Source organism: Gymnoscopelus microlampas (assembly GCF_963454915.1).
Source record: "Gymnoscopelus microlampas genome assembly, chromosome: 20".
NCBI classification, from domain to species: domain Eukaryota; kingdom Metazoa; phylum Chordata; class Actinopteri; order Myctophiformes; family Myctophidae; genus Gymnoscopelus; species Gymnoscopelus microlampas.
Genome location: NC_139957.1, coordinates 8,415,914 through 8,441,133, shown reverse-complemented (window position 1 = coordinate 8,441,133; position 25,220 = coordinate 8,415,914). Strand labels below are relative to the sequence as shown.

The window sequence follows — 25,220 nt, the reverse complement described above, 5'->3', positions numbered from 1 at the left end:
GCAGTTTCTCTCCGATCGCAGCATATTTATTTATTTTATCCCCCACAGTACTTCTTTGTTCTTTGTTGAGCTCATTGAGGTTGCAATTACTCAAGTGACTCATAAAAAAATACTCCGGATATCTAAATGACAACACCATTTTAACACGAGCCCCTTTATGTATGAGGTCACTTTCAAGAAATCCTGTCAAAAAGTATCTAATAACAAAAGCTTCAACACACAAAATGCAACTTGCATCAGAATATATATTTTTTTATTTTACAATTCATAGTGCTAGAACAGATTGTTTGTGTTGGCTTCAGACTGGCCCTCTGCAACCTTGTGATTCAAGAAAACTGTGTGTGTGTGTGTGTGTGTGTGTGTGTGTGTGTGTGTGTGTGTGTGTGTGTGTGTGTGTGTGTGTGTGCACATCTGGATATCAACAGGGTGAGCCTGGGTTTCAAACTCATAGGACTCGAGTCCTATCCCTGCCAGGCAGTGTGTCAGAGTGCCACGGGTGCATTATCAATCAAGCTAACTCAAAACAAGTTATCACCTGAATTTGACCAGTGTGTGTGTATGTGTGTGTGTGTGTGTGTGTGTGTGTGTGTGTGTGTGTGTGTGTGTGTGTGTGTGTGTGTGTGTGTGTGTGTGTGTGTGTGTGTGTGTGTGTGTGTGTGTGTGTGTGTGTGTGTGTGTGTGTTCAGTCCTCTAGTAGTAGCTCTTTCTCTGATGTTCAAGGAACAGCTGCAAAACACCTCGAACAGCAAACTTCCAACTAAAATCACTCAGCAATGTCAGAGGGAGGGACTTGCCTTATGTGCCGTCTGTAACTATAACTCAACAGTTATCACCTGAAGCAGTGTGTGTGTGTGTGTGTGTGTGTGTGTGTGTGTGTGTGTGTGTGTGTGTTCAGTCCTCTAGTAGTATATCCAGCTCCTCTAAGGGCAGTCTGAGTCGTAGCTCTTTTTCTGTCATCAGATCTACAAACTCCTGTAGATGTTCAGGAAACAGCTGCACAGCGTCCATGTACAGCCCCTGACCACACACACACACACACACACACACACAATGCACGCATACAAAAGCAAACACACACAAACACACAAAAGGAAAAGACATACACACACATTTGCACATGAACAAATGCAAATACACACGCATGGATGCGTCCATACACACACCCACACAATCAAACATAGACGACAGGGAGAGAATACATTGAAATATTATAGTAAGGCAAGGGACACTGGTTGACATAATGAGGATATGATGGCTTTGTATAAAGGGTGTGGGTGTGTGTGCCGTGCTTTTTGCATGGGGCTCACCTTGGCCCAGGGAATGTTCTGTAAAGCCTTGTAGAACATGCCTCTTGCCTTGTCCACGCTTCCCTCTGACACCTGCAAACAAATTATGAACATAGGACGGACAGACAGACAGACAGACAGACAGACACAAACACACAGAAAGGTTAACTGACAGCACATTTCTGTAATGTGTGCATATTGTGGATAAGCTCTACTCATCCTAATATACATTTCCAGGGTAAATCATATTTAATTGACCTAATCTTCAGTTCTGTATCATCACATGGTCAGCTCAGTGTCGTGTAGCCAACATGCCCATGTCTGTTTCTACGTGGAAGAGGCCGGCTTCTGAAGGTGGTGTGTATCGGGCAGTGGTTCTCAAACCTTTTGAATTTCAATGAACCCCCAGTTCGGTATTGATTAGTCGACAGGCCCCCATAATAACTCTGAAGGTGTGGGCCCGGCCTGATACCTAATCTTCACAAATGTTCCCCATAAATACTGTAACAAACTTGTTTCTATTACCACACGCTCTGACCACGCATTCTTTTTTAACAATTCAAAAAGAGGAGGGTCACACAGAAATAAAATTAAAATAATTTCCTTTGTGCCTAAAATTGACACAGACGTTTTGGATATCCAACCTTCATCAGCCCATAAATGCTGCTAATGATGTTAGTGACCACTGTGTTCTGAAGTAAACCACACAGTTATAAAACAAGTGACTAAACACAGTGTTTTTGTATCATTTGTTACACTTTGAAATCTGATTGACGATGTACGTAGCAACTATCGTATTTTTATCGTGGCTTTACGGAAATGATAGATAATTTAGATATGCACCTCGGCGTTAAGTATAGAGTTAAGGCCTAATAACGACTGGTTTACAGAAGAATTGTCTAGTCTCCTACACATAAGAAACAAGGCCTGGGAAACGGCTAGAAAGACAGGTTCTGAGGCAGACGGGCTCTATTTTCTTTTTTTAAAGTTAGAAATCGCTGCACATCGCAAAACAAAATCTTGTATTATCATTCAGTTACCAATGAAAATTCGAACAATGGACATTCTAGAAAGCCTTCAAATCTTTATCTGCCGGTGGAAACGATAATGAGTTGTGCTAATGAGCATTTTGTGTTCTGTGGCTCAATGCTCACTGTTTGATTCCATCTCCAACTCTGCATCTGTGAACACCACAGTTTGTGATACAGACTATCTTTGCTACTGATCAACTTTTCTCTTTCTCTCCATTTTCTGTTGATGAAGCACATAAAAGCCTTGTCGAGTTCCGAGATCCTAAAAACCTGCTGTTCCAGACGACTTAGAATCGTACTGTACTTCTTAAAAGATAGCAGCATATTTTATTGCACTCTCCCTTACATATAATTTCAACCTCACTCTAAGCACAAAGGTGATTCGCAAAATATGAACACTGCATATTGTATAGCACTATAGTGACTATACCTTACACATCTAATCTCAACCCCACCGTAAGCATTATGATTCCCAAAATATAAAAGTCAGGCTATGTTTTCTCCCAAAAGAAAGTGTGTGTGGGGGGGGGGGGGTCCACTTCATTAAATAATTATAGACCCATCTCTAAGTTGTCAGTTCTGGTTAAGATCATTGAAAAGCTGCTTGTAAGAGAACACTTACATAACAAATTACAAACATCTAAACATCAGTCTTGTTTCAGAAAGCACCATTACGCTGAAGGTGGTGAATAATATCATTGGCATTTTTGAAGAAGCAGAGTGTTCAAGCTCTATTTACTGACCTGTTCAAAGCTTTTAATACCATGTTAGGAGAAGCCTGAGAACACTTTATTACAGCTCAGGGAAAGAGGTGAGAAATGGTCTCCCGTTATGAATCTCCTGGTATTTGGCTTGACGACTGCCTTTCAGTCATGAAGCCAAATACCATACCCATTGTTTTTCCTCCAGGTGGAAAGGACATTAAAGACCTAATGAAATGAAAAATACCTTTTTCACACTTTCTGAGCATATCTGTGGTCATAATGAGGACCTAACAATAGATGCCCCCAAAACATTGAGTGGGAACATTGGAACGGCGAGGATGCCAGGGGAGTGGAGGTGGTGGTGGTGAAGGAGTTTAAATACCTGGGGAAAGTAATGGGGAGTGCGGAAGAGAGCTGAAGAAGAGAGTGCAGGCAGGGTGGGGTAACCACTTGTATGGAGGAGGTTTATGGATGAGGTGAGAGAGGACATGCAATGTGGCCGGAGTGACCGAGGAAGACGCCGAGAACAGAAGCAGGTGGACACCCACTGTGGCGACCTCGATGGGAATTAGCCAAAAGAAAAAGAAGAGAATACACTGACCACTTTCAACTTTGGGCATGTCATTATAGGCGAAAAGGAAAAGGAGAAGCTAATCTACAAGCTCACATCACGTCACAATGCAATGTGTTCCGAGTTTGTAGATCAGCTTTTTCTTTATATTGTACGATTAAGTATATAGGACTCTAAAGACGAATGGGAAGAGAAAGTAATCATTCTATATCAAATGAGGATTGCACACACACACACACACACACACACACACGCACACGCACACGCACACGCGCACACGCCTTGTTTGTTTCTTTATTACACCAAAGCAGAAAGCACATTTCTCTGGCGACAACAGTGTGGTTTTCGGGAAGCTGGTCACTGGCATATATTTTGGGATCGTCCAGTGATAAAGCCTTTCTGGGCAGAGATCCACAAAGCACTAAACGGCATACTTAACATTGATCTGCCCAGCCCAGGCAATTCTACATATTATTTTTAGGACATGCAGATTTCCAGGAAAGACAACCTGATGAGTGTGTATTTGGTGTCTTGATATCACATGTTCTCACAATGCATTGGTTGCTTCCCAAATCTCCCCACTATGGAGGAGTGGACAGATATAGTAAAGTAACATCTACTGCATTGGTTCCCCCATAAATCTGAGAGTGTCGGTTCCATTTGCACACTCTCAGAGTTACAGTACCTGTAAGGGTCCATTTGGAACCCCCTCAAGGAACCCTGAGGGTCCCTGGACCTAATTTTGAGAACCATTGATCTACTGTAGAAAATATAACTTTTTAAATCTTCAGATAGATTTGTTCATAAAATTCTGGACTAAGTGGGTCAAATATGTAAGGCCAGATTCTGTAGAGAGATACTGAATGACTGCTGTCTCAATCTACTAACTAAATTACATAGTACCGGTAGTTATCGTCATTTCGTTCCAGCATGTTTTTTTACTTTAAATTGCTTCCGTGCACAATTTCTTCCCAAAATGTTTTTATTGTTAACATAATTTTCTTTACTTTGTAGGGAAATTCTATGGACAACAGAAACAAATTGCTGCTCCCCCCAAAAACAAACAACTAGGGCTTTATTTCAGAAACATGTCCCGTTTCTCCTTTGAGGCCAAAAGTCTGGTCCCTGATACCTTTTTCTTTACCAGTACTACTCATTATGGTGATCTGCTGTTACACAAATGCACATGTTAGATAACCACAGGGCTCTGAGATTTGTCACACTTGTGAAGCCCTCGCTCATCATCAGTGGTGGAAGAAGTACTCCGATATAAGTAAAAGTAGCAATACCACAGTATAAAAATACTCTTGTTACAAGTAAAAGGTCTGTGCTCAAAATGTTACTTGAGTAGTACAAAAGTATTGGCATCAAAATATACTTAAAGTACCAAAAGTAAAAGTACTAAAATGTTTGAAATTAGCTGATCTACAAGCTTGAGCTTGTAGATCGGCTATTTTCAAATAGCCTATGTATAAAATAGGGCTAAAGTAAAGTATGTTTTATAATATAATGATTTACATCTGCAAAGTAACTAAAGTTTTCAAATAATTGTAGCGGAGTAAAAGTACAATATTTGCCTCCGAGATGTAGTGGAGCAGAAGTAAAAGTACTGAAAATTGGAAACACTCCAGTAAAGTAAAAATACCTCAAAATTGCGCTTAAGTACAGCACTCGAGTAAATGTGCTTCGTCACTTTCCACCACTGCTCATCATTATACTCTTCATTGCAGGGCTGGTCGAACATCTCTGACCTTTCGCAGCCTCAGTCATCAGTGCTTGTTCCATTTATAAAGCTGTGCTTGGGGAAACTCCCATCGCACATTTTGCACTTTGACTGCACAGAGATCTGACTGTATAGTCTGAGATCACGAGATGTGGTCATGTTGCTGTCTGTGTGAAACCAAAGGGAATTGGTCTCTCTTCCTGATTTAAAATCTCCAGTAAAAACTGTGAATGAAGTGGCTGGTACTTGTAGCGGTCTGTATAGGTACTTTTATTATTTTGAACGCTTATAGTACATTTCCGTGTTGCTTATTGGTGTTTTGTCCGAAACATTCTTAGGCTGCTGTCTTGGCCAGGCCTCCCTTGTAAAAGAGATAATTGATCTCTGTGGGACTAACCTGGTAAAATAATGTCAGAGGAGAAAGTGAGATGCTCTCTTGAAAAACAAAAACAGCAAAAGGTTCTAACCTTTTGCTGTTGTTGACAATGATAAAACATCATTTTAGAGTTAATGGTTAATGTTACAGTTAGAATTAGGGTTGAAGGTCGGGCAAAGGTAAGGCATTTTGTGGTTATTGCGTTGGTATGGGAATTACCTTTGGGGTGTTCTCACAACGCTATTAAAACAGATATGTGTGTGTGTGTGTGTGCATGTTTCCCGTCTCACCAGAAAGTGCATGTACATCCTCCAAAGTAGTGGACAGTGAGCTCCAGTCTCCGTTGCTATGGTGCTTTCAAACAGGCCCCGGATGCGGTTGCTAAGGCCATTCTCTGGTAGGATGGGCAGGGTATCGCCATAGGAACCAGACCTACGGAAGCCCCACAGGCTTAGAGTCATAGAGTACTAATACAAGTTATATAATAAAAGTTATATAATAAACAGTCATGCAGGTAGTGGTAGTCCAAGTGCAATAGAAAGACCATAACCACTTAAACCCTCTAGCAAACCTGACCTGAGTTGGCTCTGTACGTGGTCTGCTCTTTTCCCCTTTACACCAAATAGCCAATCTACAAGCTTTGGCGAAAATAGCCGATCTACAAGCTCACAATCCCTCCCTCTCTGCTTTTTACCTCTGCGCGGCGTCGACCAGCCGCTTCCTCTGTTGTTCGGCGACGATGGCGAAGAGGCGAGGCACGACGCTACCGCTGCCCCGGGTCACAGAGTCGAAGAACCGGCGTGCCCGGCCCGCGCTATGGTAACGGTTCTCCACCTGCAACACAGGTAGCGTGAGAGGCAGCACGCCAAAGAAAGAAAGACAGAACGCACACAAAAGGACAAACCACTGGTTCTCGGACATTAGGTCTGGGAGACCACCAGGGGAGTCCTCGTGGACCCTTACAGGGTCTGTAACTCATAGAGTGTAAAAAAATGGTGTAACAAGTGTTGCACATATATTGTAAACCCAAGTTGATTTAATTGCACAAAGTATTAGCACTTTAGTAATTTGCACAGCGTATTTTGCACAGCCATTATTTTATTGTTGAATACATTGATTTGTTCCCTGATGACTGAGATGGCCACTCAGCCAACAAGTTCCATCTGGGGAGACTAAAGTGTGACAATCATGATGGGCAGGTGTAATGTGTGTAATATGTGCAATAGAGACTAGGTGCAATATGGTTGAGGTGCAATGTAAGTTTTATTGTTGAGGTCTGATTGAATGCCTAACAATTGCCATGTGTGTGTCAGCATGATTGGGCTGGACCATATTAGGATAGCTGGGGGGGGTTATGATGTGCTGGTGTGAGTGGGAAATGATGTTGTAGTATGAAGAAGGAATTATTGAATAACCTGTGTAGTTAATGAGACTTGTAATACTTGTGTTTTAAGGCTATTTATATTCATGTATTTACTGTATGTTTAGTTAGGTATTTATTATATGTTTTAGAAACACCCCTATGACTGGTGAAGTAAAATGGTATAGTCCAGATTCATTAGCTCCAGCTGGCTATAAAAGGCTGCTGTCATTTCACACCAGGAGAGATGAGGGTGAGAAGCCAAATGCTACCAGGTCTGGGTGTTTTCTCCTAAATGTCTGTCATGTTTTGTGAATAAATACACCTACGGGTTAAACCCTACTCCAGGCCTCTGTACTGATTCCAGCCGCTAAAACGGTCCTCTTCACAAATGGACTCCCAAAATTAGAGACCCCTAACGCTGGGAACCCCCCAAAAAAATGTTGCTCACACTAAAATCTAAACTAAAATCTTATGATATTTAAACTAAAACTAGACTAAAACTAAAATATTTCAGATGACTAAAATATGACAAACTAAATTGAATTTAATTCAAAAGACTATGAGTAAAACTAAATCAACATTTGCTATCAAAATGAACACTGCTTTGAGGGGAGCTCAGAAAACAAAACTTAAGGTCTTTGTCAAAAGACTTCAGCATTACCTGTGTGTACAAACTCCACAAGGGGGCACTCCCGGGCCAGGCGGAGAGGGCAGACGTCAGAGTCCGTCTCAGTGTCGCCAGTGGAAACACACTGGTGACGGTGTGGTGCCTTAGCAAGGCCGCCTGTTGCACCGCCAGCGCCTCGCACTCGCAAGCTAGCCTGCACTTAGCGGCCGCGCCCGTCCGGCTGCGTTCCTCGCCGACGTCGCCTGAGCCGCGCGCGGCGGCCTCCTCGGCGTGGCTTAGCGTGCCGTGCAGTCCCTCCAGTCTCTCTCTGGCCTCTGCGTAGACGGCGTCGGCGGCCTGGATGCCGACGGTGAGGTACTGAAACAGAGCGTGACAGCCCACCAGACCTCTGAGACGCAGCCTCTCTCCTAGAACGTCCTCTTGAAGTCCTGGGGTGGGGCGGGGCGGGGGGGGGGGAGTGATGACACGAGACATTACAGAACAGTAGTGCAGTACCCATTATTGTCAGAGAACTCAGAAGACTATCTATGATGTTATTGTCATGTCATTGAGCTACTGTATGACACACCATACGGTAGTGTTCGGGGATTTCCATATACTATACGCTTAAGTGTTTCAAACAATCAGCGAAGCTGACACACAGATTCCTGGATTTATAGAAACAATACCTGTATTCCGAACAGTGTCATATTTTGCCTTCAAACAATGTTATTGGTACTCGAAAATGACAGTGTGCCAAAAATCTTGTCTACTTCTGTGGCTTTGACTGATCACATTCCTGCTTAAGAGCTGTGAGATGAGTTCGGATCAAAAAGTGTCTTGACATGAAATATCCTTGTGTGTGTGTGTGCGTGTGCATGTGTGTGTGTGTGTGTGTGTGCGTGTGTGCGTGCGTGCACCAGGTCTGGAGCTGCGTGCACGGCAGCAGCAGGAAGCAGTCAGTCAGAACCGTACCTTTCTCCTCGGCGTGGGAGTTGTGAAGAGCTTGGTCCAGTGCGGACAGCCCGGCTGCTAGGTTCTGCTCGTACGACCTCCTGGCCTTTAGAACGGCGACGGGGGACAAGGGCTGGGACGAGGCGGAGGAGGAGGAGGGGGCCGTGCCCTCCGCCAGCATGGTCAGCACGCACACCGCCGGGGAGCTGGTCACCTCCCGTTGGCCTCCTCTTCCTCCTCCCTCTGCTCCTTTTCTCCTCGCCTCCTCCTCCCCCTCCTCCACCTCCAGCTGGGCCCACAGCAGACAGAGCTCGCAGAGGGCGGGGTGGTCAGCCAGCGGCGCCTTGGCCCCGGCCGCACCCGCACCCGCCGCCACCGCCGTGGAGAACACCTTGCGGGCGTCGTCGTGGTTACCCAGCAGCCACTCCAGGTGGGCGTACTCGCGCCAAAGCCCCAGTGACGAGCGGTTGTCGGTTTCCTTGAGCAGCCGCTTGGCGACGCGCTTGCTGCTCTTGCCCTGAGAGCGGAGGCGTTTCCTGCTGCTGCCGTGCACGCAGCGCCAGACCTGGTGCATGCACACGCACACGCACACGCACACGCACACACACACACACACACACACACACACACACACACACACACACACACACACACACACACACACACACAGCTGAGGTTACTTTTTTTCTTCCTGCTATGTCAGCTCAGCTACTGTTCCCCGGCTTGTGCAGTTTGAGAACTGTGATATCACCATATTCATAGACCAAAAAACTGTATTCGATATGTCGCTAATTTTGTCTCGCTACCACTAAACCGTAACTACACAATTCAACGATGTACACTTCTGAAATCTTCTGAAAAACTTCTGAATGAATGAAACAGCTAAAAGTAGAAAGATAGAAAGGAGACTACTAAAATTTAATTTTCCACCTCATTCCCCAACATAAATAATACATGTATTATTAATAATACATGGATCCTTCTAATTAAATAGCTACCCTTCATAGTCGAAAAGAGACTATGAAGGGTAACCCAGAGGGTAACCCAGAACCTTCCATAACCTCAAACCTTCCAGAATCTGTGAAGTTCTGATGTTTTTTTCTTTACGTTTTCATTCTAACTCCAGCCACCCATAAAGGGTAAGTTATGTCATAAAAAAAACATGCCAATCTACAAGCTCACAATGTGTTGTGAGCTTGTAAATCTGCTATCTGCTATTTTTGCTATTTTATAAAATAGTTCTGGATTCTCAGAACTCAGGGTTAGGCTCTATGAACCCTAATGGGTCCATCTGGTTCCATTTGAACACTTTCAGACACATAAGGGTCAAAATTTGGTTCCTAACTATTAATTTGGCTGGGGACCCCCCTGGAACCCCCTCAAGGACCACTGGTGGTACCCGGACCACTGGTTGAGAACCACTGGTTTAGACTGATGCAAGGTTGTTATGGTTTACAAGCGGATCCCAGTTTCTTGAGGAATTACACTGTTCTCTTTGCATTTTATGAACGGTATATGATTATTTAAAGTCGCTCTGGATAAGGTCTACAATTGCTCTAACCTTGAGTTTCTCGTAGCGCATCCAGCTGAGCGACAGGGCGGCTCGGTGGCGGGCGGGGACCTGCGGGAGGAGCATGTGGAACGCGTTGGCGACGAACTCTTCGCCCTGCTTCCCCAGCCCCGGCCACTTCCTGCTTCCCAGCAGGGTGGTCATGTGACCCACAGGGTGGACGCCAACGTTCAGGAGGTCATGGGAGGTCAGAGGTTGCTGGAGGTCGTTGCCTTGCAGAAAACGGGGAGTGAGACTGGTGGTTTTCGGTTAAGGACATATGTTCAACACTGGGACCGGCGACCTTCTGATTACCAGATGGCCTAGGCCCAGTGTTAAAAATTATAGCCGATCACAACGCGTCGAATAAATCAACTGTAGATTCAAAATAGTATGATATTTAGTCAACTAAAACTAGACTAAAACTACATTTCAGATGACTAAAACTAAATGGAATTTCATTCAAAAGACTACGACTAAAACAAAAATGTTCTGGTGCACATAGGGAAAATGAGTATAGTGCACATGTTCCAATATAACCACTCATTCTCAATACCCCGAGTGAGGAGAGAAAGGTCATCCAAGAGCAGGCTGGGCTGACAGGGGGCACCGGAGAGCACAGGGTCCACAGGCAGACCCAGGAAGGCCAGGAAGGACAGGACAAGACGCAGCCGGAGGTCTGGAGAGGACAGCCGGATCAGAGACGGGCCGATGTCGTCAAACAGGACCTGTGAGGACACAAGTGAGTTACGCCTCAGCAATGGGATTCTTCAGTGTGGCGCCAAACCCAAAAATCAGTGGCGGAAAGTAAATAAGTACATTTACTCAAGTACTGTACTTAAAGACGCACTGAAGTGACATTTTCGGTCATTTTATTTTGAAGGTTCAGCCTGAAACGTCGGCTCAACGACTCTAAACCAATCAGAAGGTCCCATCCCTTCAGTCTATGGGACGTTGGATCTCAATCACTTCAGCCGTGCGGCACACGGCTAGTGTTTGTTTACAAGTGAGAGAGAGACGGCCAGTGAAGCACGTTTGCTACTACCTGGCTTATTTCTAACCTATAATGTTTTCAGATACATATTTTAGTGTGCAGATGAAGTTTAAAATGAGTAATACACTCATCTTCAATGAGATTCAAAACGGAGTGTCTCTGTAATTAAAATCAGCTGTGTTTGAAGAACGTGCAGCTATGGGAATCAAACAGGTGCATGTAATCAAGATTCATTTATTTTCATGAAGGCTGTGTTATGTCATCACGCAGCACGTTTTCGTTTACAGGAAGTAATTAAGATTGGCTTTTTAGGGACTTTAGATGTAAAAATACACAAAAATGGGTTTTTTTTTTTGCATCTATTGGTAGGTATGCCCATATGATGACCACGGATATGCTCTAAAAGTGTGAAAAACATATTTTTCATTTCACTACACCTTTAAGTACAATTTTGAGGTACTTTTACTTTACTGGAATATTTCCAATTGTCTATACTTTTACTTCTACTCCACTACTTCTCAGAGGCAAATATTGTACTTTCACTCCACTACAATTATTTGAAAACTTTAGTTACTAGTTACTTTGCAGATATAAATGATTATATTATAAAACATAGATTAACCACTTCAGCCCTATTTATACATAGTCTATTTGAAAATAGCCGATCTACAAGATCTAAAAGTAACACTACTTGTAGATCTAAAAGTAACAAGTAACACTCCAGATATCATTGTATAGAGAGAACCCCCACATCTGCTTCAACTACTACGTCAGTGAAACTCTAATTAATTATATTATCTTCTTACTCCACCCATCTCGCCCCGCCTCCCTCCATCACCTGTCTGTCTGGGTCTTCACAGTCCTCCACTGATTGGCCTTTGGTTTTGTCCGGCCTCCAGGGCAGCCAATGAGCTGCTTCGCGGGACGTCTCCACGTCCAACCAAATCCTCCATCTTTGCTGGCTGCGGTCCTTCACCTCCTCTTCGTCCTCTTCCTCCTCATCTTCCTCATCTGAGGACACGCACGCACACGTACGCACACACACACACACACACACACACACACACACACACACACACACACACACACACACACACACACACACACACACACACACACACACACACACACACACACACACACACACACACACAATGGTGCATGAGTTAAAGCCCCCACGGTGTGGTTTAAATCATCAGGAAAAAATCATCTCCGTTAAATAAATGTACATCTCAAGTATTTTTCTCACCCAAACAACACCCCAAAGGAGCTTTGCAATACCTCTTTCTTTGCTCTATTCTTGCCCTCGTTTAGTATTGCAGGAGCTATGAATATATACTGTACACCCAGTCTGAGTGAGAGAAAATACTATATTAATGCTTTGGAGATATGCAGAGCTAGCCTGATTATCAGACTGAAGCTGCATGGAGCTTCAGTCTGAAATTAGCTCCAGTGTCGGGGATTAGAAGGGGGAGGGGATTAGAAATTCCCTAAACCAATCCTAAGGGATCCCCATGCCCATCTCCGCCTCTCATTGGACAACGCATTTTGTACCGGAGAAGTCATAAGCTGAATTCCATTCCCCAAAACTCGGTCACTCGCTCACTCTCCTCGCTTCCTCCACTCGCGCCTAAGCCCCGCCCCTGCGAGGAGCCGAGGATTATTTGCGAGGACGAGTGGTCGAGCGGTTGCCCTCAAAGGATCGGACTGCACTCAGCAGCGTCATTTCAAAGCGACGGCAAATTCCGCAATCACTTATGACATCTCACACAGCTAGACCAGAGCCGTGGATGAAAATATACATGCATAGAATAATATGCAGGTATAGAATTATACAGAATATAAGAATAGACAATTCCTCAATGGGGATGGCCACATCGTTATCTTTATAGTTAACATTGTTGTGCAAGGCCATTTATTCCTGAAATAGTGAATGAAGCGCCAGGATGAGCAAACTTACATTTATGAATTTAATCCTGACCTGTCCCTCTTTTTGCTCGTACAGTCCCCAGAACGCCAGTACAAAAATGTACTCCATGAAGTGTAGATGTGTGTCAAAAAGGAAACGTCGCAGCCGAGACTATAGCCATACTCATTCAAATATGAACAGATTCTTAAAATGTAACATTCCCTATTAGCTGTGAAGGGTCTTCTTTCGTGTGTATCAGTCATGATTGTGTCGCCATCAAACAATAACAAGCAAAAAGGAAATATCGGCGGGTCCTTCTTCTCCATTGCGGTGCTCGCGCACCTCTCGTCCTAAAACACCTTCGCCCCAGGTCTAATCTGGCGGCCTCGGCCCGCGAAAAAAAAGGGGCAGTGTGTTTTGGACGAGCGTTCCGTTTTCCACCCGTTCTTTTCTTTTTCTTTTTCTTCGTCCCAGAAGTTAACAATGTTAACATAATCTTTGTCACAGTAATTAGTAGTCCGTGCACTGCATTGAGGCATGCACGAAGAGAAACTATCAGCTTTTGAGACAGAATAAATGTGCACAATATATTTTACAATGTATAATTGTATTATGCTTTATTTATATCATGATACAACGCAATAAAGCCAGTGGTTTGTTGCGTTACTTTACACTGTGTGTGTGTGTGTGTGTGTGTGTGTGTGTGTGTGTTTGTGTATGAGATGCGCAACGAGTGAGCGGCGGGGGCGAGGGGGGGGGGGGGGGGGGGGGGGTGCGGCCGGTGTTTTCGGCACATGTGGAGGAGGAGGACCATGTATACGTCACGGGAGAAGGGGAAAAAAACAAAAAAAAGTGTACACGTGATGCGGAAGTCTGCCGCGGAGGAGCTGTTGAGAGTGGTCGAGGATACACTTGATGTACACTCGCTCAATGCGGAAGTGGAGAGCCTCCTCGCCTCCTCCACTCGACTCCACTCGCCTCCTCCAAGACGCACATGAACAATTGGACCGCAATTACTTCCGGTTGGAAGTCGGAGTGACCGAGTGGGAGTGAGCGAGTGGCTGAGATTTTCGGTATTGGAATTTGGCTTTAGGTTCACATTTACAACTCCAGACCAAGAGGCAGTCCACTCAGAGAGTGGGCGGGGTCTATGGTATGGAACCAGGCTAATGCAGAGCACAAGAAAGTACCAGGATTTTCATAGCTAAGCTTCAAAAAGAACCAAACAAAAAAACAAGATTTTGGGGGGGAGCAGGACTTTAGGTTTATGGGTAATTTGCAAATTTAACCCCCTGTGAGTAGTGTTATTGTGTGTGTGTGTGTGTGTGTGTGTGTGTGTGTGTGTGTGTGTGTGTGTGTGTGTGTGTGTACTACCTGCGCTAGGTTGAAGCCATCCTCCTCTCTCCTGTTGGAGCATCCAGGCCTTCCAACCACGGGCTCCGACCTCCCCGACCCTCGCCTCCCCACTGTCCCAGAACGTCTCAAAGAATTCCACCTATTCACACACACACACACACACACACACACACACACACACACACACACACACACACACACACACACACACACACACACACACACACACACACACACACACACACACACACATGAATAACAAATGCAAGACCGTTGCCTGCCTCCAGCGCGTACCTGCAGTGTGATTTGCGTGCATACCACCTTCAGTTTGTGTGTGTGTGTGTGTGTGTGTGTGTGTGTGTGTGTGTGTGTGTGTGTGTGTGCGTGCGCACATGTACCTGCTGCCTGGTGGACAGGTGTTGGACGGTGTCAGGCTTGTAGAAGGTGAAGTCGACGAGGGCCTGGAACAGAGCGATGGCCTTCTCCGACTGACCACTCTGACGCAGGAAGTGACACTGCTGCCTGAAGATGTCTACACACACCAGTGGCGGGAAAAAGTACTACATTATTTTACTTAAGTAAAAGTATCAATACCATCGTGTAGAAATACTCCGTTACAAGTAAACGTCCAGTATTCAACATTTGCTTGAGTAAAAGTATTGACATCAAAATGTACTCATTATGCAGAATGTCCCGTTTCACAAGTTATCATGTCTAAAATGTATAAAAAAAACTAGTAACTAAAGTTTTCAAATAATTGCAGTGGAATAAAAGTAAAATATTTGCCTCTGAGGTGTAGTGGAGTAGAAGTAAAGGTATAGAAAATTGGAAATACTCCAGTAAAGTAAAAATACTTCAAAATTGTACTTATGTACAGTACTTGAGTAAATGTACTTAGTTACTTTCCACCAATGCCACACACACACACACACACACACACACACACACACACACACACACACACACACACACACACACACACACACACACACACACACACACACAATGTGCCATTTATTGACCGAATATGCTATTTTTGACCATTTGTGTGTGCCCCCCCCCCAACAATGACATGCCAAAAACATTGGGATGTGGAACCAGGTTGAAAGTGGTTAATCAGTGGTGCTTCATGAGCAGAGGTTAAAAGTGTGCCTTGGAGACACCCTGGTGGCCCCGACCTGGTAATGCACATAGCCACAACGTTCTGGGTTTGAACCCAGACTGAGAGAGATGAAGCAGGGACCCCCTCTATGTTGTATAAAATTGTGTTTCAGATTAAACTTTTTTTGTTCACTTGGTCTGCTCCAAAAATAAACAAATCAGCCCCACGATTTCACTCATGGATATGAAGCATCAACTAGCGGTGAAAGAGTAAGAAAATAAAAAAGTTCTCCAAACACAGACGTTATCAAATGCAACTCATAAACTACACTAGAGTCACATACCTGACAGAATCGCGGGGCTGATTTGTTGATGTTTTGAACCCAGTTCTTATATGACCTAAGATCTAAGATTTCGCTATGGTATTTTTAATAGAAAAAATACCTCCGTAACCCGGGGGTAGTGGGAGTGACGTCAGGACTTCGGTACTCTATAAGCGTTCACTGTCATATCACATTAACCCATTAAGACCGCAAACGTATCTGTGTGTCATTTTTAGATTCCTTTGGCAATTCAAAAATAGCATATATACAAGCTCATAGTGCAGCACTAAGTACCGTGCTATGAGCTTGTAGATCTGCTATTTTCTTTTTTAAATTGTGGACATTTTTGAATATATATGTTTTTAAAGCGAACATTTGTAACTCAAATCTTTGCTTCTAGGGATTCTACAAATGTCTTCTAATATAAATCCTTCTGTTGCTATAATCAGTGGTTCTCAAACTTTTTCATGTCAAGGACCCCCAAAATGATATGTATTTGGCCGCGGACCCCCATCTCAAAATATGTTGTTCCAGGGACCCCCCAGAAGCAAAGATTTGAGTTAAAAATGTTCGCTTTAAAAAAAAATATATATATTCAAAGATATGCACAAATGTTTGCGATTTTTCAAAAATAGCAGATTCACAAGCTCATCTGTGCCGCGCTATGAGCTTGTAGATCTGCTATTTTTTAATAGCCAAAGTATAAGATAATGGTTAAAGTGGTTACACAGATGCGTTCCCAGTCTTAATGGTTAAAAGCGGAAAACCAACAGACAAGAGTGCGTTCATTACCCAGCATGCCCTCCTCAGTCCCCGGCAGGGCGGGATGGGACACCATGCTGCCGTCCTGGACCGCACCGAGCGTGCTCAGACACTTGCCGTAGGCGGCGTTGACCTTCGACACGGTGAAGGTGCTGAAATGGCTCTGGGTGAACAGCAAGTACCGACGCCACAGGGGGGCGCTGTTTGGGTGGAGGAACACCTGCGGCGACAGAAAACGATCCAATAATTATAGATGGCATGTTATTTAGACAGATGCTAGGTTCATTGTTTACCTGGTATCTTAATAATCCTATAGTTTCAATGTACATATTGTTATTTTGGAGACTAATGCTAGGTTCTTCGTTTACCTGTGATCCTAGTTTACTGAGGCACTACACTATCTCTCTGCATTCAATGTACGTGTTTACCTTGCTTATTGCTGACTGCAAGTCGCTCTGGATAAAGAGCGTCTGCTAAATCGCCTAAATTGGAAGAATTGGTCTCGGCTGGAACAACTTTTTATCTAGAGAAGACCGCTAACTCAAAACTGCAAAGGTGCCGTGTGCCGTGTGCACACACGTTTGTCAATTCTTGGGCAGGGCTTAGTGTTGAACAGAAATATCTCTTGAAAGTGTAAAGTATTCCTACATCATACTTTAGTGACTACATATAGATGTAACTACGCGTATGTGTGTTGAATATCAATGTTGTCAAGGATGCATAATCGTCATATATTTTCAAACATTTTCAAAAATAGTGGAAATAGCAGACAAATGTTATTTGTCATAAACCCAGGGGTTGACACTAAGGTCTCAGAGGCACTTGCCCGTCTGGCAAGCACAGGTCAAGTTCTACTTGCCCAAAGGTCATGCCCACTTGCTAGAAATTAAAGTAAATCAAATTAATGTTAAATCAAATCGATAACTACAGAGTGGCGACAGTCACTTTGAAAGTCTGAATGAGCACAACTGCTACAATAATATTTAATGAAGACGGTTCCTTGCCCATTCAAACGCACTTGCCCGTCGGGCAATGAAAGCAAACTCCACTTGCCCGAACGATTTATTTACTTGCCACGGATAGCCGGGCAACTAATTAGTGTCAACCCCTGAAGCCAAACAGAAATGTAATTTGTATTCATAAGGTTCCAATGTTCAAAGACAGAAACGCAATTAAATCAGTAATCGCAATCTTTTGAGTGACAATTAATTGTCAAGTAAAATGTCAAAGTAAAACATTTTTTTGTGACAGCTCTACCAGTTTCTTCCACTCTTTAGCCAGGGCCGAGGGTTCCCACAGCTCCTGGCAGATGTTCAGCCTCTCCAGCTGCAGCGCCACGCAGCTGGGGTTGGCGGCCAGCGCGCGCTCCGCTATACTCAGCTTCTTCTCCTGGACCGCCCGATACGAGGCCCTGTGGTGCTCCACCGCCTCGCCCTCGACCACGAACGCCGCAGCGCTCTGCTCATCCTGGAAGGGGGTAAGAGAAGATTTGTGTTGTTAAATTATTATTATTATATATATTTCTCAAATTGCTTTGAAAATAGCAGTAGATCTAAAGTATAAAGTAGGGGTAAAGTGGTTAAATTGATTCTATATTAACTTAATTTGGCCGTGGACCCCCTGGAACACCCCTCAGCGAACCCTGGGGGTTCCCCCGACCCTACGTTGAGAAAAACTGCAGTAGAGAATAAAAAAGGAATTCTCAGTAAAGTTAAAAAGAAAGAAAGAAAGATATCTGCGCCGTGCTGTACCTGGTATCGTATGAACTCTATCCACAGCTGAGTGTCTGTTGGCTGCTCTCTGAGCCGCCTATTAAAGTCCTCGGTCCTCCCGGCCAGCAGGGTCCCACCCTTTTGTGGGTCCTGCGGCTGGCCGTCTGTCTGCTCCCGTTGTCCCTTGCCTTGCAGCCAGCACTCGGTAGAGGCGTCGTATATGCCCAGGGGATTTACAGACGATGTCTCCACTCTCGCCCCTGTGTAGACAACATAAGTGTCGCAGGTTAGAGGGCTATGGCTGATGGATGGCTAAGCGGAAAGTGAGCCGTGACATGACAGCTACAGGTTGATTTCTTATAAAAGGACATTTTTGTTCTAATTTGAAGAGATTTAGATGTTATTTAGACAGATGCTAGGTTCCATTGTTTACTTGGAATCCTATAGTTTCTATAGTTTCCATGTACAGATTATTGTTTTTCATACTATATTGTTTACACTGATGCTAGGTTCTTGATTTGCCTACAGTATGATCCTAGACAGGGACGCAGAGGGCATTTTAGAACTGAAGGGTTCTAAAATGCCAGCGGTTTGTTACTTTTTAGTTTTTTTTGTTACCTTCCTTCGGTTAATTCGGTATTAACCCCCCCCCCCCGAATGGAGTATGCTCAAAGCCCTCCTGCGTCCCTGATCCTAGATTGATGTATGTGTTCACCTTGCTTACTGTAAGTCGCTCTGGATAAAGTCTGCTAAATGCCTAAAATGTAAATTGTAAAATTAATTGACCACAGGAGAGACTGGTGACAGCCGGAATGTAGACGGCATCCCGGGAGCAGTATGGGTTAGCGCCCCATGCTGTGTCTTCCGTGAGGAAGAAGCCCAACAAACCCGCGGTGAGGCCTTTAGGAGGGCCATTCAATCAATCCGCAAGTGGAGCCTGCAGTACCACCACGGCCCAAGGAACCATTACGCCAGAAGGAAATGTTTGGATCGGGGCGGTGCAGCGGATCTGGCGCAGCGCTCAGGTCCTGGACCTGGTGAGACGAAGGAGGAGCCCGGCCAGGAGTCAACCCACAGAGCCTAGTCCCTCCATGTGCCAGAGCCTCCCCGAGTCCCGGCAGAGTACTTCCGGAGAAGCGGACTGAGTGGCCCTGTCTTGCCCTGTAGGACTGACCGTGGGTAGCTACTGGGACGTAAGTCGGGGCTTGATCAACCCTGGCTGGGTCACCTGGGCGAGGGTGTATGTTGCGAGACCCGAAACACCCTATGACCCCAGGCTACAACACTGATGATACGTCCCAGTTGCATCCATGTGATGTTTTTCCTCATCACATTGTCATGAACATTCCTGAATGGGGTGTCGTCCATAATCACACAGCATATATTATTGCTCTCATGTTATGCGTAAATATTCATGCAAATAAAGCACAATGAATTGAAAAACAACAACAACAACAACAACAAACAACATCCTTACCCATCATTCCTGTGACCTCGCAGCCCAGAGGGAGATAGGAGGTGGGGCTGATGACAGCATCACTGCCCTCTGGAATTGTGGGTAACGTAGGCACGGCGGACTCAGATCGCAGCAGTTGGCGACTGGCCGAGGAGAAGTATCGTTCCAGCCTCTTCTTGTCCGTGGCCTTCTGTTTCTTGTTCGCCTCGGAATCCTCCCAGCTCACTTGCTGTTTGCGAGGGTCCAGACCCAACGACGAGCTGCCTTTTCTCCTGTACCTGCAACGCAAAAGGATGAGAGACACAACGAGTGAGACGGAGAGAGAAAAAGTGTCTTTGATACCGTCATTTCCTGCCTATTAGGGGTGTAACGATACAGTAACTGCATCGATTTTAATTTCAACAATCGAAGCATATCGATATGTAAACAGCGACATATCGTATCGTTTGACTTTGTATCGTATCGTTTTCCAATGCAAATAATCGATTGTATCGATACTAAGTGCTCGTGCGTTGTATTTAGCAATTTTAAGAAAAAAGTAAAAGAGAGGTTTAATTACTTTTCCATTCCATATAGCTACACTTGGTCTGTCGATACGTGTGTATTCTCTGTGTTCATGTCAAGTATCACTGTGTTTACTTATTTATATCCATAATAATTCATTTTTCACTTAAAAAATCTGCGCTATCCACACGTTTCACACATATTTAATTTCTTTGCTAAAAAGTTACTGTATCGACTACAAATCATTGAATCGTATCGCCATGAATGAACCAATATCGTCCATGTATGCTTATACGTATCGTATCGCTGTAAAAATCGTTACACCCCTACTGCCTACGTCTGCCTAGACCAGTGGTTCTCAAAGTGGGGTCCGGTGGACCCCCAGGGGTCCTTGGGAGGGCTCCATGGGCGGTCCCCAGCAAAGGACACAATGTCTTCTATCCATGGTTGAACCGGAGAGAGCGAGGGTGAAGCAGAGAGAGTGAGATACGTACGTGGCTACGTCTCCCCTGTAGAGGGACCTGTAGGTCCAGTTGGCAGCGTCAGGTTTGGGGTCCACACAGAAGGGCTGCTCTGTGTGAGAATGGATGTCATCCAACCAGGAGAAACGACTGGCCAACGGAGCAGCCTGAGGACTGGACGCGCACGCACACGTGCACACACGCACACACACACACACACACACACACACATGCACGTTTGTTAATTAAAGTCATCAAAAAAGTACCCCAGCACAAGCACAAACAACAAAGATCTACATGTGACCTCTCACATAAACAGTAACATTCTCAGTGTCTCGTTTAATTTGGTTCCCATTTGTACACCCTTTAGCGTTGATTTAAGGCTAAGGATTTCACTGTGTACATGCAAGCACACTATCAGACAGACGTATATCAAGCACAATTTAGAGAGGATAACATATAGGCATGAGTGTGTGTCCATCTCTCTCTGGTTGTTATCTAGTGTATGCAGATGTACAGTATGTGTGTGAATTGTTTAAGAGTACTGACTGCAAGCGAGTGTGCTTTTAATGGATGTTTATCATTAGAGCATCGACTGATACGCTGGTATGCCAGCAATAATACATCGAATATGTATGTAAGCAAATGTGGCAATAATAGTGGCATTACTGCAAATGGAAGATTTATTTACTTTTGCAGAATTTACTGCACTGTTGATGTGAAAACACCAGTGATTCATTCTGCCTTGCAAAATCTACAGTCAATGATTCATTATGGCATGGAAAGGTAATAAAGAATATGTAAAAGCAATGTTTTATCTTTGTTTTGTCAAGGGAACATTTTTTGGAACATGGAACATTCCACAAATCCCTCATGCGTGGGGCTCTGGTGTGTATAATATGTGTGTGTGTGTGTGTGTGTGTGTGTGTGTGTGTGTGTGTGTGTGTGTGTGTGTGTGTGTGTGTGTGTGTGTGTGTTACCTGTCTGTGTCCCTCTTCAGGTCACTGGGATAGATGGTGTCGGAGTCAGAGCCGCTGCTGTCAGAGGACCGCTCACTCCTTTTCTTGTGCTTTTTTTTCTTCTTCCTCTTCTTCTCTTTCTTCTTTTTCTTCTTCTTCGGTGGCTCATCTCCGTCTTCCGCTTTCTCCCCCTTCTTCTGCTCTCTTTCTTCTTCTTCTTCGGAACTGGCCTCTCTGCCTAGGCTGAGGATCGGGATAGGTTGAGCACGGTTGTGATGTAAGTTACTGAGTCAAAAGAATGACATGGTGGACTAGCTTTCTGAAGCAGAGTGGGGCTATGGTTGTACACGGTCCATTTGGTTACATTTGTACACTTGAGTTACAAATGGATAATACATTAAATAGCACCGATGTGACATTTCTGGCCGATACCGATGCCATCATGCCAACATTGCTGTTATGGTCGATAACCGATATTTACAGAAAATCTGCCTAAAACAAGTTAAAAATACGTCTAAAACAAATCCTTTCAGCTGGTTCATTCACCGCGATCGTTCTTTCATGTACACAACAAGGACATCTCATTATTCAGATATGCAGATGCTGTACACAGCTTGTCTTCAACCAGGCCTTTAACCAGTGTTGCCATGTCTGCTTATTACTGTATAATCGACTTTGGGCTTGTTTTTCTCCCAAGTCGCTTGTAAATATTGGTAGTTGCGGGTTGCATTTTTTTGGGTTTGTTTCTAAAGTGCAGTTGCTTATTTATTTGGCAGTGTTCTACCTTGGGTGCTCTTGGTCTGGCCTCTCGGTGGTCTTCTCCAAAGTCCGTAGGTGGAGAGAGAAGGCATCATCAGTCCGAAAACTCTTATTGTTCAGCCAGTCTAAATCTGACAGGTGGTGGAGAGAACAGAGAGAGAGACGGAGTGGGGGTGATCAGGAGAGCTACAAAAGCAGTGCATAATTACCAGTTGTCTACATTTGGCGACAAAACAAGTTCCAAGACATCACACGTTTCCATTCAAGGTTATCTGGAAAAGCACCCATTTGACCACTGCAGCATCCATATTCTGGGGAGATTAGCCAAAAAGTGCAGCTATTTTTGACAAAAGGATACAGTACAGACACAGTGGTTATGTTGATCAGGGCTGGGGCTAACATAATTACATTACTGAGATATTGGCATTGGATCGAACAGATATCACACTAAACATGGATGGGGATTTACAGTGGTGGAAAAAGTACAGTACGTCCAATTTTGAAGTATTTTTTTACTTTACTGGAGTATTTCCAATACTTTCAGTACTTCTACCTCACTACATCTCAGTACAAGTACATTTTGAATTCCGGACTTCTACTTGCAACAGAGCATTTCTACATTGCAGTATTGATACTTTTACTTAAGTAAAACATCTGAGTACTTCTTCCACCACTGAACATGTTGGCTAACATCAGCTACAACAGCTGACTCTGATGTTAGGTTCTCCTGCAGCCATGGTTCACATGACGCTCGTCTGTCACAAGCGTCATGGAACCACTTGTACCTGGTTTGCGATTTTTTTTACATTTACAACTCTTACATCTACATAAACGTTCAGATTTCAAATATAAAGTGCTCACCCCCATGCCACGGATGTAACAAGTTGAGCCGCAACCAGTCTAGTACCCGTATCTTCCGGTATTGTTCAATAAAAAGCTTTTTAACCCGATCGCCAGCCATTTTCTCTAATTTTTCTCCGATGATTTAAACTATGCGACACTTCCGGTTGGGAGGTGTATTGCGCTCTCATACATTACAATGTATTTATTTTTAAAATATAAAATGGCCGCCGATCGGATTAAAATGCTTTTTATTGAACAATACGGGAGATACGGGTACTTATCGCGGTCCGGCTCAACTTGTAACATCCGTGGCTCGTGGCTAAGCACTTTACATTTACAATCTGAACGTTTATGTACATGTGAGAGTTGTAAATGTCAAAGAAAAATCGAAAACCAGGAACAATCGGTTCCATGACTGTCATGGTATGACAGTCATGTTTCGGGGCTCCTGCTTTGGACAGAAGACACACGTAACGAGGTTAAAACAATAGTTCTGGTTCTGGCTGGGTTTTAGACATAGAACGTGGCGGCCATAGCTGAGTGGTTAGTGAGCCCGCCTAGGGAGCCAAAGGCCCTGGTTGCCCCAGGTTCGATTCCAGGCCATCCCAACATATGTGTCAATGAAATTGAATTTGTCCCTGAGCAAGACTCTTAACCCCTAATTGCTCACAGGTTCTCATTGGAAACAAGACCGCAAGGACTTTCATGAACGACCTGTTAAAAGGAATTATCCTTATCAACCTTTAGAGTCTTTAGACGGATCTTCTACTTTGCTCGCTGCTCCTCCTGCAAAGGCTGGAAACAGCGCCATGTTGCTTCTGTCGCATGTAAACAACAGTCGCGAGGATATGAAGTCACACAGTGGTTCTCAACCTGTGGGTCGGGACCCGTTATATTATACCTCTATGCTCGGGACCCCCATGACATGATTGTTTTGGGGGAGTCCCATATATGACAGTCATCAAGTGACAATTTAAGGACTTTTAATACCTTAAAAAAAGGGAAAAGACTAGCATCAAAAGTAATCAACAAACTAACAACCAGTGGTGGAATAAGCTACTCAGATATTACAAAGTAACTAGTAACTAAAGTTTTCAAATAATTGTAGTGGAGTAAAAGTTCAATATTTGCCTTAGCCCCTACGGAACCTCTCCCTAGCGGAGGGAGAGGTTCCGTAGGGGCTATATTTGCCTCTGAGATGTAGTGGAGTAGAAGTATTGAAAATCGGGAATCCAGTAAAGTAAAAAACAACAACATAAAAGCAGGTGTTCACGTGATCAACGAAGACTATGTTGTTCTCACAGCAAGAAATAATTGGAAAAGAAAAAAAAAGAAAAGCACCAAAATATCCTTCTATTTACTCTGGAAAATGTACAATGCAAAATGTGATGAAATTGACTCTGAACTTTTATTTTGAAATATAAAATGGAAAACGTTGACTAACCATATACTTTTATTCTTCAAACAGTAATCTGTAAACCGGAAGTAATCCACGTGACAACACAAAGCATCAGCTGACTTGACGGGGCTGCTGGCAGCGTTGCCATGTCCCTTTAATATAAGCAACTTTGGGCTTGTTTTTCTAGACGCTTGATAGTTGAGGGTTGCTTTTTTTGGGCTTGTTTCTAAAGTGAAGTTGCTTATTTGGGCTGGTTTCCTAATGTTGTTTCTCAAACATTTTCATGTTCAAGGACCCCCATATTAATATTTATCTGTCCACCGAGCCCCCCCCCCCCCATCTATTTTTGTGACAAGGACCTCCCATAAGATTTGTGTTGTTAAAATGTTTAAAAAATATCCCAGATTTTTCACATTTTCTTCAAGATCTTTTTGAAAATAGCATCCACTTCTGAGCTTGTAGATCTGCTATTTTCAAATTATAGCAGACGAATATGTTTAAAGTGCTCATGTGGCCCA

General features: G+C 44.0%; 1 protein-coding gene across 2 annotated transcripts; it reads right to left on the bottom strand.

The window, feature by feature from the left end:
• Positions 1 to 228: 228 nt before the first annotated feature.
• nrde2 (NRDE-2, necessary for RNA interference, domain containing) lies at positions 229 to 24,120 on the bottom strand. Of its 2 annotated transcripts, none has more exons than XM_084045514.1 (19): positions 24,045 to 24,120; positions 22,486 to 22,591; positions 21,723 to 21,944; positions 20,776 to 20,916; positions 19,799 to 20,055; positions 18,361 to 18,581; positions 17,867 to 18,076; positions 16,640 to 16,829; positions 14,822 to 14,955; positions 14,442 to 14,562; positions 11,997 to 12,169; positions 10,721 to 10,892; positions 10,177 to 10,397; positions 8,637 to 9,180; positions 7,716 to 8,110; positions 6,386 to 6,525; positions 5,982 to 6,123; positions 1,308 to 1,379; positions 229 to 1,017 (listed from the first exon to the last, which is right to left on the bottom strand). In XM_084045514.1, the coding sequence occupies exons 1-19, from the start codon at positions 24,112 to 24,114 to the stop codon at positions 892 to 894; spliced, it is 3,657 nt and encodes a 1,218-aa protein (XP_083901640.1). In that variant the 5' UTR covers positions 24,115 to 24,120; the 3' UTR covers positions 229 to 891. The 2 variants fall into 2 exon arrangements, with proteins under 2 accessions (XP_083901640.1, XP_083901641.1); XM_084045515.1 differs by having other exon boundaries at positions 18,361 to 18,572.
• Positions 24,121 to 25,220: the final 1,100 nt, after the last annotated feature.